The following is a 16,252-nucleotide window of genomic DNA, read 5'->3' as shown; positions in this document are numbered from 1 at the left end:
CTCGTGACGTGTCTGTATCGAAAAAAAAAGATATCCGCTGTTACAGCGATTTCTAAGAAAATTAATAAACTTTGTTTATTGCCAATGCCAATAGAGAGTTCTTTGGAAACAAAGAATGGCTATAGAAAATACTCTCATGATGTAATATACTAAACACATTTTTGTTGCAATGTCGAGATTCACATACACTCTTAATGCCTTTATGCTGTTCTTGTTTTGAATAATTGGTAGCGAATATTGCGTGTTTTTAAATAGAAAATTAATCCAAAATGGGACTTTTGTTAAAGCATAGGCCCATTTATCAATATTCCTCGATTACGTTGTAACCTAACCATTGTAAAAGTGCCACGTTCACATGTTCATGAGACGACACCCTCACGCATTTAGATTTCAAAACATTAACATTAAACAAAGCTTCTTGTGTTTTTGGCTAATAATGTCATTTTATTTTGAAAAAAAAATGTACAAAGTACCCTTTTTAAGGCATAGTTTTAGACTAAAGGAATCAAATACTATAGCTAATGAATTCTATACTATAAGATATAGTTAAATACTTACATATGACAGAATATCTAGTCTCATTAATTTTTTATAAAATTTTTGAAAATCAAAATTTTTCTATTTTTTAAAAGTTTGAAGCTCAATATCTCAGGTGCCAGATATAAAAATCCCTTTTCTATATATGTGATGAAATTTCAATTTCGGTATTTGATTCTAAGCCGTTATGAAATTTTGAATTAAAGGAAAATTTGTCTGTTATGAGAGGTATTGGGTACTTATCGTCCACTGTTTGGTCATTTAACTTCCTATAATCTATTACCATTCTCCAAGAGTAATTGCCAGTAACAGTGTTAAAAGTTTTAGGTACTATCCAAACAGGGCTCGAAAATCCGAGTTTAACACCACAAAAGTTCGAATTTTTCCAATTAATCGTAGAAACATACAAACTACTCGCGAATTTCGTGTAATTTTCCGGAAAACCCTACTGACTGCGCCAGTGAAGGTTTTGGTTTTCTCGAAGTATTTTTTAAAAACAAAAATTTACGCAGTGACTTATTCTACAATTACATTGAATGGAAAGCTCCTTATTATAATTAAGAAAGGTTCATCATATTCAAGGACTTAACATGCATCACTATCAATGTTTAGGTTTGATTTATCTTTGGATGTTCCTTGTTCAATAAACAGAAGGAATTCATAAAACCACAACTTCGGCAAGTAAATATTATTAGTGGTTCCTCCTGACGTCTCACTTCTTATTTTTAGCTTTTCAGCTAAAAACTGAGACCATGAACTTTTTTCTAGCTTTATCCACAATAAGATTAATTGAATTTTTTACATTCATTTCCGTGACAATGTTTGGAAAAACCCACTATCTTGTTTCTATCGTGGTAATCTGTTGAAGTTGTGATGTATAAGCATATATGTTGTTCATATAGCTGAATCAATTGGGAAGTCGCTTCTCTCGACCAATCACAATCAAATTTGCAGGAGTTGTAGCTTTTGAATACATTTTCCAAATCTAAAAAATCAATAGAAAATGCACCAATATCTCACCCTTCAGATCTTCGGTACACTTACCGTTGAAAAAAACCGCTGCATTCTCCACAGCATGACACCTGCAAGGCTGAGCGGTACTCGCGTGCTGGATATTTTATTGGATGTTTGTATTTTTCGTAAAGGTAGATGTGGTTTCAAGGTTAGCTTACCTAATTCACCTCGTGCACTATATACCAAATAATGGTAACTAAAACTCCCGTACACTTAATACATATGCGCGCGTACCTATATGTCTCGCTCATTCAACACGCATAGCATATGAGGTACTACATTGTCCTCAGCAGGACCCCTGTAAGGCTGAACGGTGCCTGCGTGTGAAATATTTTAATGGATGTTTGTACTGTTGGTAGAAGTGGATGTGGTTTTAAGGTAGCTTAACTAACTTACCTCGTACGATCTATACCTACAAACGACACTAATAGTAACGTATACTCAATCTAGTATATTTGTAGACATATGCACGCTTGCCTATAAGTCTCGCTCATTCCACTTCGATAGCATTATTTGTGGCACTCGTTATACAGGGTGCGGCAGCATAACTTCCTTTTTTCAAAAGTTAATAAAACTTATTGTATGAATCAGAAAATTTTTATTCGTTTTTTATAATACAGGCACATACATAAAGTTTTGTTTTACTGAGTTTTGAAGATCAAATCAGTTAGGTGACGTCCCCCATTCTCCATACACTGAGTAAACCGATTTCTGGCGTTTGTCATGACTCTTGCCAGCATAGCAGGCGTTATGTTGGCAATTTCTTCCTGGATGTTCGTCTTCAAATCTTGTAGGGTCCTTGGACGGTTCACATACACACGGGATTTCAAAAAACCCCATAGGAAATAATCACAAGGGGTCAAATCGGGAGAGCGGGCTGGCCACTCCAAATCGCCCCTAATTGAGATAAGGCGCTCTGGGAAGTGTTCCCTCAAAACAGCCATCGATGTTCTTGAAGTGTGTGCCGTTGCTCCGTCTTGTTGGAACCAAGTGTCCCCTAAGTCCAACTCATCTAGCCGTGGGAAAAAAAATTCCTGTAACATGTTTACATACCGGTGCGAATTCACTGTCACTGTGACTTCATTTTCCTCAAAGAACCAGGGACCAATAATTCCACGTGAGTAAATTGCACACCACACTGTGACTTTAGGTGAATGCAAAAGCCGTTGATGCAATTGTCGAGGATTGGTATCAGCCCAGTAGCGCATGTTTTGTTTGTTTACGGATCCACACAAATGAAAATGGGCTTCATCACTAAAAAAAACAATAGCGTCCTCAGGAACGACTTCCAGAAAAACCTCACACGCGTTCCTCCGAGAATTGAAGTCACGTTCAGAAAGTTCCTGCACAATTGCCATCTTGTATGGATGAAAATGAAGATCATCATGAAGTATTCTCCTCACAGAACGATCGGAAAGTCCAAGGGCAGACGCATGTTTGCGCGCAGAACGCCGTGGTGATCGCAACACTGAAGTTCTAACTAACTCAATGTTCTCCGGTGATCTAATGGGCCGAGGGACTCCAGTTCTTCGTCTTGTCACACTTGCAGTTTGTCTGAACGTAGTGACCCACGTAACAATTGATTTCCGGTCCGGGACAGGGGCCAAGGGGGCTAAATTAAAGCGATTCCGAAAGGCGCGCTGGGTTGCGATCACAGAACATCCGCTCGAAAAGTAAACCTCAACGGCAAACGCACGCTCCTCACTGTTCCAACGCATGATGGCGACTGAACTGTGCCGGGACAAAACTTTATAGTCCCCCCTCTCGAACGAGACCACTAGCACTCCGTTACGACATCTACCGACTAAATGGCGAACTTTTTAAAAAAGGAAGTTATGCTGCCGCACCCTGTACATCTCAATTGCGTATTAATCAGTTGAGAAATACCTACAGACAGGAATGTAGGTAATCCTGTTCTGTCAACTTGATACGAAGAGTGAGACAGCATAATGCCGGATATTAATTGTATCAGATTTCACCTATTCATTAATATGGGGAGAGAAAAGTCACTTTACAAACTATGAAAACATCTGAACACGAATTGTGAGCAACAAAGATATATATATTGGGACTTATAAATGAGCAATTCGATTTCTGAAATGAATTTTCATGTTATTTGGGAGGACATAGATAAATCATATATATCGAACATGCAGAAATTGTAGCTCATGAATACACTTTCCAAAACAAATAAATAACTTGAAAATACATTTGAACAATATCTCTCCCTTCAGATCTTCGCTATACTTACCTTTGAAAGAAAACGTTGCATTCTCCTCAGCAGAACCCCTACAAGGCTGAGCATTGCCTGCGGTTGAAATGTTTTATTGGATGTTTATACTGTCATTTGCGTGTTAATCAGTTGAGAAATACCTACAGACAGTAAAGTAGGTAATCCTGTTCTGTCAACTTGATACGAAGAGTGAGGCTGCATAATGCCGGATATTAATTGTATCAGATTTCACCTATCCATTAATATGGGGAGAGAAAGGTCACTTTACACACTATGAATACATCTGAACACGAATTGTGAGCAACCAGCAAATATATATTAGTACTTATAAATGAGCAATTCGATTTCTGAAATGAATTTTCATGTTATTTGGGAGGACATAGATAAATCATATACATCGAATTTGCAGAAATTGTAGCTCATAAATATTTTATGGGATGATTGTACTGTTGGTATATATATATATATATATATATATATATATATATATATATATATATATATATATATATATATATATATAATATTTTGGTAAAATAAAACTAATCTGTGAATGTAACTCCACGTGTATTTATTAAAACATATTAACCAACGCTGCGTATTAAAATCGTCTTTTTTGAAGTACAAAACACTGGCCTCAACCCCCCATGCCTGTTGAGCTAATTAATTGTAATTTTTAATTGCCTCGTACAAAGGTGGCGGCATAGCTATAAAATAAATATATAATTAATTACCTATATGATATATCTCCTCCTACAAGTTTAGTTTGTCCGGTTTTTTTATCACGCGACCACATATGGTTTTGGTATCATGATCTAAAACTTTTGGACTGATTAATAAACTTTCTGGGGGGAGTCTCCAGCAAAGGTTTTTCATTCTTGAGTGACACAGCAGGCTGAACTATAGGTTCACCACTACTCTCATCTATGTCAGGCTCGTTGCTTTTAGACACATACTCATTTAGGGATTCCTTAAGGTCAATGCGATTACGCCTAATCACATTACCAAAGGAATCTTTCACAAGGTAACATCTAGGAGAGCTATGCTTGGAAACAATTCGTGCAGGCTCCCACTTATTCTTTACATTGTCAAAAATTGTCACATTAACTTTAGGGTCCAAAGGTTTCAGATCTTTATTTTTCTTGTTATTGTAAGACCTATAAATATTCTGTCTTCGCAATAGTTTCTCAGAAACGTCTTCACTTAGTTTCGAGTGCAAAAGACTGGAATTGATAGGCACTTTTGTCTTGCAAATCCTGCTCATCAATAACTCTGTGGGTGAATAGCCAATATACTTAAGTGATGAATTTCTGTATTGCAATAAAGCAGTGTGTATATCAGAGTTACCTTTCAAAAAATTTTTTAGCATATTTTCACCTATATCAACCCCTTTTTCAGCCAATCCATCAGATTATGCATAATACGGGCTGCGCAAAATGATTTCAATATTCCAGTTTCTTTCAAACGTCTTAAACTCTCTACTAACAAAAGGCACGTTATCAGTAGTTATTTTATCTGGTTACCCATGAACAGAAAAAATAGACTTTAAAGCTAAGATAACTGATTTCGCCGACTTGTCTCTAATTTGAGTGGTTTCCAACCAATTGGAGTATGAATGAAACACAATGAGAAAAATTTTGTTGGCATACGAATAAATGTCTAATCCCAATCTCTCCCAAGGCCGATTCGGTATCTCATATAGTAATAGCGACTCTTGTGGCTGTTTCTTCGCAAAATTTTCGCAAATACTGCATTTTTTATGTAGGCTTTAATATCAACAGATTGCCCTGACCACTAAAATATACGTCTTACACGATTTTTCAATCCCAAAGTGACCCTCATGCAATAATTTGAGCATATCACCCTTTATGGCAGATGGGACAACAATTTTCTCACCCAAAAACAGCAATTTTTCAACATTGCTGAGGTTGTCTTTGATTTTAAAGTAATGCCTCAGAGCAGCAGACATGTGATGTTTATTATTGGGTCAGCGTTTTCTATGGAAGTTGATAACTTGTTTCATAATGTCATATTCCACGATTATCTATACAATAAAATTATTGCTTTATTCGTAGACATATGCACGCGTACCTATATGTCTCGCTCATTCAACACGCACAGCATTATATGAGGCACTGCATTGTCCTCAGCAGAACCCCTACAAGGCTGAGCAGTAACTGCGTTGGAATATTTTATTTGATGTTTATACTGTTGGTAGAAGTGAATGTGGTTTTAAGGTGAGCTTAACTAACTTACCTCGTGCGATCTTTACCTACAAACAGCACTAAAACTCACGTACACTCAATCTGATGTTATTTATTTACCATCGACAGCAATGTAGGTAATTCCGTTCGGTCAACTTGATATAAAGATTAAGACCGCATAATGCCGTATATTAATTGTATCAGATATTACCTATTCATTAATATAGAGAGAGGAAGGTCTCTTCACACTCTATGAATACATCCCAACAACAATCGTTAGCAACATAAAACTAATAATGGGACTTATGATCAATTTGATTCTCAAAATGAATTTGCAAGTAATTTGCGATGATGTAATTGAATTATATACATCAAATTTGCAAGTTGTAGCTTATGAATATACGTTCCTAAACGAATAAATAATTTGAAAATACATTTGAACAATATCTCTTCCTTCAGATCTTTCTAACTTACCTTTGAAAGAAAACGTTGCATTCTCGGCAGTAGAACCCATACAAGGCTGAGCGGTACCTGCGTGTGAAATATTTTATTGGATATTTGTACCCGTCGGAACAAGTCAATGTGATTTTAATGTGAACAGAACTAACTTACCTCGTGCGATCTATACCTACAAACGGCACTAAAAGTAACATATACTATAGTTCATATGTAGACATATGCACGCATACCTATACGTCTGGCTCTTTCAACAATATTATTTGTGGCTCTTTTTATCCTTCACAACTGCGTGTTGATGAGTTAAAAAACACCTACCGACAGAAATGTAGGTAATCCCGTCCAGTCAACTTGATATGAAGAGTGAAACTGCATAATGCCGGATATTAATTGTATCAGATATTAACTATTCATAAATATGGGGAGAGAAAGATCACTTCATACACTATGTGTTAGTAAGTGGACTGTAATTATTGAAACGGAATGAAATCACTGATTCACTATATTATTACCAAATATTAGAATTGTACGAAGTATAAAATTGTCACATGTTTACTCTACGAACTTAAAAACGAATCTGATTTTTCAACCGTTTTCAATGCAAATTTTAAACTCTACTTGTTTCTAAGCTAGAGCGTGAAGAGCAGAGGGCTGTATCCTTCTTCGCCATGCTTGCAGAGTTGCCAGCTCTGGCTGAATTGAGATTTTACCAAAAGTTGTGGAGTTTTAGGGAAAATTCCACAACCCCCCGACCCTGACTTGCTCTGTACATTCGGTGATAAAATCTATTTTAACTAGAATGCATGATTCTGTTGTAACTTCATGTCTTGTTGTAACTGGTCCAGGATGGGAAGTTGTGACCGTTGAAGATACAGTCGTGACTACTGTTGTTGAAGGCTGTATCTGTAACTGTCTTGCTCTACACTCGACGAGTTTTCAATATTTTGTATCGTAGTTGCAGCAGATATGAAATCGGCTCCCGTAAAATTATTTTCATTAAACGGCCATATGCCACACTTTCTGAATGCGTTGATTGCTGTCGACATTGTAGCTGCCTGAATATATGAATTTCCAAATATTTCACTTATCTGAAATACAGTTACCACACACCAGGCCGAAACAGCATGGTCTTATTCCAAATTTTGAGTGTGACTTACATGCCCATCTAGAAGCAGCAACACATGATTAGTAGGAGTAGATCCGGAGAATCTGATGAACTTTTTGAACCAAGTCAAAAATATTTCAGTAGTTATCCAGCCTTGAGCATTGCAAACACCTTCAGTACCTGGTGGTGCGTGACCTAACAATTCTGGTTTCATTCGTTGTCTCGCAAAAATCATCAGTGGAGGCATGTAGGTTCCAGCAGCGTTAAAACATATTTCTACTGTAATAGTCTGGCCGCGTTCTGCAGATGATAACAAGCCTGCTTGTTTTCGTCCTTTTATGGATTTGATAAGCTCTATGTATGAAAATAATGACATAAAATCAAAAACAATGTTATATTTAAATTATATTTGCATACAATATTCAAATATAGGATACAATTATTCCTACTTAATTGGTATGCTCATTTTAATTACATTCTTTTTCCCAAGTTTCAGCATCAACAGCTATAGTCTGTACAAATTGTTTGAAAATATTATAACTACAAGTGGAATAACAATTACCAACATTTACTGGCTCAAGTGAGTCACTCTCGCAATTTTTCTTAAACCAAATTTTTAAATATTTATCACCACTTGAAGACTTGTATAATTCCCAAATTATCATAGAACAAAATTCTGGTGGGTTTCTGTCGTACGCCATATATGTGTTCAATATTGAAGCTATCGTTCCATCATGTGCAGAAAGCATTAAAAATTTCTGATTGGTTCCATTATAAATACCATCAAAATAATTGTTCAGGTAATTGAACAATGGGCCAACCTTTAATCGCTGTAATGTGTCAGTATATGTTTCAGAACTAAAAGATAGTCCTGCTAAAAACGAAAGTTCATTTTCATCTAAATCGTAAAACCAATCTGGTAAATAAGAAGCATTGTGCATTTTGTAAACATAAAAAACAGACCAAAGCCCCTGAAACGTTGTAACATCAGTTATATTCCAACCAGTATTGCTTTCGACCAATTGAACGATATTTTCGTATTTCTTTAAAATATTTTTCAATCCTTCCGAATTCAAAATCTGTTCGTGCAATTCCTTGAATTTTCTACAGCTTTTTGCCATTGCTAAAATATCATCATCTTTCTCGGGTACAGTGTGTATAGGAATAGGATTCCAAGGTAAGTTTAAAGGCCAATTAGGGTAAGTATCTGAATAGTTTTCTGGATAATACAATCCTGCTAAATTCGAAGCGGCTGATGTCAAAGTTCTATCGACATCCGTAGATTTGACAAATATTTCCGAAACAGAATATCGTTGTGACAAAAAGTTGTAGTAGCGAGATCGTAGCCATCTTCCCAAATTAAATTGATTGATTTTTCCTTTCTGCAAGAAAAATAATGAGAAACATTAAACCAGCATATCACAACTTGTAGGGCTCGAGGGTGGATATAGGGATATAGGGTATACGTCACATTTAGAGGTAAAATGTCTTCTCCCTCAAGTCAAAATCTGTGTATTTTTCTCTTTTTTATTATTACTTTCAATTGTTCACAGCAGGTTAATTAGATAAATATAAAAGTATACACCCGATATATTCAGTATATTTATACAAATGTTATTTCATACGGAAATACGTAAAGTATAAACGCTACGCGTGTGAATTACGAACGGTGCATTATATTAATATTATTTATAAAAATAGCAGCGGTTCCATAGGATTGATATGACGGCAGATTCGTAAGAGGCTTACTTTTTGGCAAGCCCTAATGCTTCTGCTTTAACTGTAGGTTTTTCATGTTCACTTGTATTTATCTGTAAAAGAGCATTTTGAATTTCTGCGTAGCCTTTTTAAAGTGCTAAATCAACATCAGCTCTAGCGGACCTCCTGTCACTCAGTCTTTTCACAACCAATTGTTTTGGCTTAAGATGCGTTAAAAGTGTATCCCATCTATGTGTTGAAGCACTAAAAAAAGTGTACACATGTTGAACCAAGTCAAAAAAAAATAACGACCCATTGCAACTTTCGGCAGCATTATTGCCAACCAAGTTTGAAGTGTGGTTGATGCTTGCACGTAGCATCTTGGCTTGTAGTCTTGCATATACACCTCATATTTGAGACATTGTCGGAGCACTGACCTCTACATAGTGCTGTGTCTAGACCTATATCATTAAATACAGTACTATCTCTTTCAAGTATTCTGCTATGTGTGACTTGATAGGAATAAAGCCAAAAAATCTTTCAACTGGCTGATCATCAGGTTTGACGTAACATATTACAAAAGTCAACTGGTCTACGTTACTCAAATCAGGTGTTGAATCCACAGTTATGGCCAAGTATCGAGCTTCTTTAGTTTCATCACTTAGAGTTTATTTTAGGTCTTTAGCCATGAGGGTTAAAATCTCATCGTAGATATGATGAGACAGATAACTATTTTTACCTGAGCCACGGGCTCCATATTTTCAATAAATGTTCTTTCTGAAACTCATATATTGAGAGAGATACTCTAAACAAGATAAAAAATTTCATTTGTTTTTACTTGTACCAGACATCAGAGATGAATCATGTTCTCTATGACCTCTAAAAGGAAGTCCAGGTTTAGCAAGCAGCTTAACAATGGCTACTACGCGATGTAGAACTTTCCTCCAGTAACCATTCTCCTTTTCAATTTGAGGAATCAATTCATAATCCACTCCACTTTTTAAGTGGCATCTTGTAAAGAAACTTGTCATAACCGTTAAATGAGTTTTTGATGTTTCATGTTTATCTAATAATTTTGTTATCCTCGACCAATCTGAAAACCCTTCAAATAGGATATTTTGAGTTAGTGTAGGGTTGTGAAATAGTTTACAAACATAGCAATAAACTGATGTTGTCTCAGAAAAAATTTACCAATTTCTCCTTTCTTTTTCTTCGTTAGTTTTGATTCTAAAAAGTTGTTTCTTGTGTAGGCACCTAAAAAAGGTTCTATTGCCCTGAGTAAATTTTCAATTTTACCAACATTTTAAGGTACATTTTTTGTGAAAAAATCAATCATTTCGTTTGTAGGGTTTGAGGGCCACAGTGCTATATCTAAGGAAAATTCTGTCTCGGTAGTAGGATTAGGGATGAAATCAGGTTCTGCATTAGTCAAGCTTGCACTAGCTTCAAGCTCAATATTACTTTGGCTTAATTCAGATTCAGGCATGCAAGAGGAAATAAGACTAAGCCTGATTTCATCTTGAGTTAAGGAAGTATCAGATGTGCAAACATCTCGACAATGATCAACTGATGTACTTGCATCAGCATTATTATTAATTATAGACAAACTTTCTGCGTTTTTGAAACTGATTTTATAACACTATGTCGGTTTTCTTAAAAAATTTTAACATGCTACCTTTTTGTTTAACAAGATTTACTTCCGTTTTGTTGAACCGGACTCATAAACTCTTTTCATGGTGAAGTTCTTGTCAGCTTACTACAATTAACTCTAAACATATATACAGTAAACACTGATCACACTGTTTACTGCTTAAAAAAATACTTAATGAACAATAACACGGTACTCACACTACGGCGATTACACAATACAAGTGTATAAACAAGTAACGACAATAATTTTGAGGTTAGAGATTGCTGGATGAAAACTATTCAGTAGTACATTAAATTAAATAGTTAGGCAACATTACTACATTCCATGACTTATGGCAACCTTGAGCGGAACGGTGGAACGAAACTGTTTGTATAGCGAACAATAACGAAGATTGACGAGTATACACGATGTTAGAAATAGGAAAAATACGGTAGACGCTGGAAGTATGAGAATACGTCTGTGCATTCATCCTGAATTGGATCGTTCCACTGTTCTGTGATAAAAGTAAACAATGCTTATGTATACCAGGAAGAAAATGAAAATATTCAAGTTTTATAATTATTTACTGTATACTATAAGTCAAAATCAGATTTATAAATAAAAAGTTACTGAAAAAAAAAACAAAAATCTGGAAAATCCTAAAATATTTGTTTATGCGATATTTGCGATACGGTAAATTCGCCCCTGCAAAACTTTGAATTATTAGCCAAAATAGAGAAGGCGAGATATGAAAGCTTATTCAAGAAGCCCAAACTAATTAAAAAAAGAAAGAATAAAAAATCATTGGAAATGAAACAGGTCGAGAAATGTGACAAGAAACAGGTCGTGAAATGTGGCAAGAAACAGGTCGAGAAATGTGGAAAGAAACAGGTCACTACTCCTAGTACAGAGAGGAATATTGAAAAGCTTTGTCCGACAAATTATGAAAATATTTTAACCGGTTGGTTGGTTATTAGATATAACGATATTTTCATCGAGCTTTTTAACTATGTTCATGGATCTGAACGGACCAAACAAGTAATGAGTTGAAAAAAATTCAACAATAATTAAATTGTCACAAAAACTGGACAGAAATTAATAAATTAACGGTATTTCTACAAAATTTTATTGTTTACCAAAAATCATTTAGACCAATTGTAGCATCAATAAAAACTCCAATTAAACATCTTACTATTTGGTTGACTGAAATAAGCACAAAATCTCATAAGTATAACAATGTTTATTATATCACTTTTTTAAAATTAATGATACTTTTAACGATATGGTATAACCACATTATGTTCTTTGTTCGCAAAACAGGTGATAGAACTACTAAAAATGTAAAACACATGTCCTTATGTACAAGGACTCTCATCGGTTATCAGATCATTTCAATAAATGAGGCGTCTAGTATCGAACAAAGTCCACTATTTGAAGAGATTAAGTCACATACATTGAGCTTTTCATTTTTCGCCCTTGTGTATAAAAATAGGTTTTAAATTTCCAAAATATTAAAATTTCCGATTATATTAATAAAATTCAAACCACATAAAATTAACAGAATTAAGATCAAGAAGTTATGAATACAATATATAAAATAATAAAAAAAAATAGATTATAACAGTATTAATAAACCGTTTCAAGTTTATTCACGCAATGAGTAAGTGTGACACGGCACCATACAACCAATGGTTTATGAAAACTCTCACCAGAAACCCCTCATCTAGTCGATGTAGTATATGTTGAAAAACCCTGAAGCAACTCCACACAACATTGTAGTAGCAAGAGAGAAGTTCCCTCTCAACGTTTACGGGTACAAAGGAGGGGCTGAATCGACGATAAACCGTCTGAAGTACGTTAATTATAAAAAGGTAAGTAAAGGTAAACACCTCTCTAAAAAAAGCTGCACTACTACCAGCTGCAGCCACACAACGCAGTTTAAGGGTGTATCATCAGGTAAAGCTGGGGGTTGAGGACGATACCAAAGATTAGGGTTGGAAATTGCCTGGAACGAATCACTCCTGCTTTTCCCGTATTGTTGCATCTAGAATCATATAGCTGTAAAAATAGGCCCCGAATGCACCATTCTGTGCGTGAACTGTGAAGTATCGTGCGATAAGGTTAAAATTGATCTCACAAGTACCACTGAGAACGGACTATTCGAAGTCGCAGTTCCAGATGATCTTGGATCCACCTGTTCCCCGGTTGTTGCCTGCATTGAGGAAAGTGTGAACAAAGGGGATAACAATTTGTAACCTTTGTCTCCTCAAATATGAAACTCAAATATTAGCTGACAAGCTAACCCATATCTATCATTCATTAAAGACCAGTAGTTAAAAAACTGAATATTATAGATAAATATATTGAGAATTGAGAATTGTTTTTATTATAACAAATATTACAGCACTTACTTCCAATAACTGACCAAAGCCATCTGGCCAATATTTTATATCCAGAAATGGATCATTAGGGTAGGAACTGATTGGTCCTCGATCTCCATGTCTGAAACACTTATGAATAAAGAAAATATTGATAAGTAATCAATGACTACTATATAATAACGATGGTTGAATTATTTTAACGCTCAATTCAAAACGTCTGACGTACCGTAACATAATAAAACTCTTTGACATCAATTTATTTTCAGATAATAATACTTGAAAAGCTTCGTAAATTATGTATCAATTCTGTGTTCATTTATCGACATTACATCTATTCCACTAATTCCCATAATAACTGCAACACCGGATGCATAATTCAATCTTGACGATCATGGTCATATATTATTGATAGACCAAAGTGGGCTTTTAACAAAAAAATTGGTAGAAATTTGAACAGTACGTGTTTCATACTGTCCATTAAAAATAACTTTCGATTGATATTCAACGTGAAGGAATGGAAAATGAATCTATATGGAACCGAAGATGTGTATACACTCATTAATTTACATTTAATAATATTTTATGTGAAAGAAGTGTTACGGAACTAAAATTGAACGTATAGTACAGTGAGAATCATTCTTTAGTCGAGAGTGTGAGTGTCTTATTGAAATGCCAATAAAATTTTAACATATTCTCTTTGACTCGTACAAAGTGCAACGTAATAATCTGTATAATTCGAGTAATTGTCAATTTTATCATAGTTATATTCATAAGAGTCCAATTGTGATCGAAAATGACACGACGTCCAGCGATTCCGTCTGGTTGTCCTTATCGTGTTCCTCTACTCATCTCTGATCGGCCTAAAGATTGCCCAGTAGGAATCCATTTCTGTCCTGTCCAATTGGCGGTCCTACTCTATCGCTTCAGCTTTGTGTTCCAGCAAGGGGTGAGAATTTTTTTACCTCCGACATGAATGTGGTTGAGGTATATCTGTTTCTTAATGTGCCATCGTTTGTAAAACAATTTATAAATTAAAGTACTATAAATAAATTTGTCAACATTATTTTATGTTCAGACTTTTCACTGTTTTAATATTTTATGTAAAATGATGTTAAAAACCAACTAAAAATGGATATTGGAAATGAATAATATATTTTACTACAAGGGCCGAAAGTTAAATTTTCGGCCCTGCTCGTCATGATGAGCAGGATCGAGATTTTAACTTTTGGCCCGTGTAGTGTATACGATGTTTCTTCATAGCCGGTCGAAAGTACGTTATTAATTTCACTTTTTATGACATTATTAATTATTTAGAGGTAGCAATACTACTGACAGCAATTAACAATTTGTCATAGCAACAGAATAAATAGTCCCTAGTAACGAGTGTAATTACGCATGAGAAATTTTTTCCTCCCGCTGTTATGGGGGACGTGCGTGTACTTTCTACAGGGAGTAAATGTTCAGCTTTCGTCCCTACTACTAGGGAAGAAAGAACGTACTTTCGACCGAGGTATGAAGAAAAGTGAATTTTCTTCAACACCACCAGAATTTATAAATCTTATAAAATAAAATAAATGGCGAATAACAAACTCCATTATACACTCGTGAATAATATACTATTAATATTATTTGTTGCATAATATTAAATATAGTTTGATGCGAATTTTTGCATTGGGCCAATAGTGCATGCGCCAAAAGAAGTTGATATCCCAAAAAACAAAAAAAAAACATGTTGCCGGCAGCTCTACTGGTCCCTTTTCGTTTTCCCTGCCTCCTTTAATTCGCTCTGTGCGTCGATATTTCATAGGACTTGTAATAGTCAGTAATAAAAAGTATTAGTACGTAGCGTTTTATATTTTTATTTATAAGCAAAATTCTAACGTTTTCTTGTAATTAAGTGCTATAGTTGAACAACAACGTAAACAATATCACTACAATTGATAAACGTAAACAAGCGAAGACTAAACGGGATATCCTGTTTTTTTTTTATTATAAAACTAATAATTTATTCAGAACCAAAACTGCAATCGTTTAGAAATGCTCGAAGTGCAGCTTATCGAAAAAAAAAAAGAAATTGCTCCTTACTGAACCTAGGTATTCGTCATTAAAAGCTTCTTTAAAATTCAACAAAGGTGTAGTGTATTTGAAATCGACTGTAATCCCTACTAATTGATAATTATGGGAAAATGTTCTATTTGTATACCGAAGTGATCGATAAAAATCGTCATAACACTACATGAACTCATTAACCATATTCGCATATCAACTGATCAACTTTGATGGAACCACCATTATCCGAATCGTTGATTCAGCTTTTTAAATGTAGGTATATCAAGATGTCTAACAAAAGTTTTTTTTTGCAACAAATTATGAACCAATTGAACTTTGTTATACAAATGTATTAATAACGGTTGTAAAAATAAAAAATATTGATTAATCTACTTTTATTTGATTAACTTGTGCTACTACTGAATAATAAGGAAAAAATATACTTACAACTGCTACTCCCACCAGCTCATCATTTTCGTTTCCTGAATGTTCTAATGAGATAAAGTCTAAACTCAATACTATGAGTATGACGGAAAATGATTTATTCCACATCTCGAGGTATAAAATACTGTGTTCACATTTTATAATATTAATTTTAATAATGAGAAAACAGAATATTCTAATCTTATCATATTTGTTGAAGCACTTGTAACTACATATATTAAAATATTTTTTGGATAGTCACGACCGATTTTTCATACATCTCAAAAATATGTAAAAGCCATCGATAAAATTATTCGTAGTTGCATTAAAAATTATAAATCTTACTCAAATTATTCAGCTGTTTTTTATCATTTACAGCTTTCCGTAAAAAATCTCTTTCTCTACGTATTTTCGTTGATTTAATTTCGCAAATTGTCAATTGTCCTATTTTGACGAAAGGCCGAAATGTGTATACATATATATAAGAGAGATTTTCAAAAGAAGATTTGCTACCCTTTCAGT

The 16,252-nt window shown here is 34.6% G+C and overlaps 1 protein-coding gene across 1 annotated transcript; it reads right to left on the bottom strand.

Annotated features, from left to right (window-relative positions):
* Positions 1-7,941: 7,941 nt before the first annotated feature.
* LOC130445115 (prostatic acid phosphatase-like) lies at positions 7,942-15,938 on the bottom strand. Its single transcript, XM_056780631.1, has 3 exons — positions 15,755-15,938; positions 13,289-13,387; positions 7,942-8,931 (listed from the first exon to the last, which is right to left on the bottom strand). The coding sequence occupies exons 1-3, from the start codon at positions 15,857-15,859 to the stop codon at positions 8,017-8,019; spliced, it is 1,119 nt and encodes a 372-aa protein (XP_056636609.1). The 5' UTR covers positions 15,860-15,938; the 3' UTR covers positions 7,942-8,016.
* Positions 15,939-16,252: the final 314 nt, after the last annotated feature.

This window comes from Diorhabda sublineata, chromosome 1 (genome assembly GCF_026230105.1).
Source record: "Diorhabda sublineata isolate icDioSubl1.1 chromosome 1, icDioSubl1.1, whole genome shotgun sequence".
NCBI lineage: Eukaryota > Metazoa > Arthropoda > Insecta > Coleoptera > Chrysomelidae > Diorhabda > Diorhabda sublineata.
Note: the sequence above shows the minus strand (reverse complement) of the source record. Positions and strands in the feature narration are given on the sequence as shown.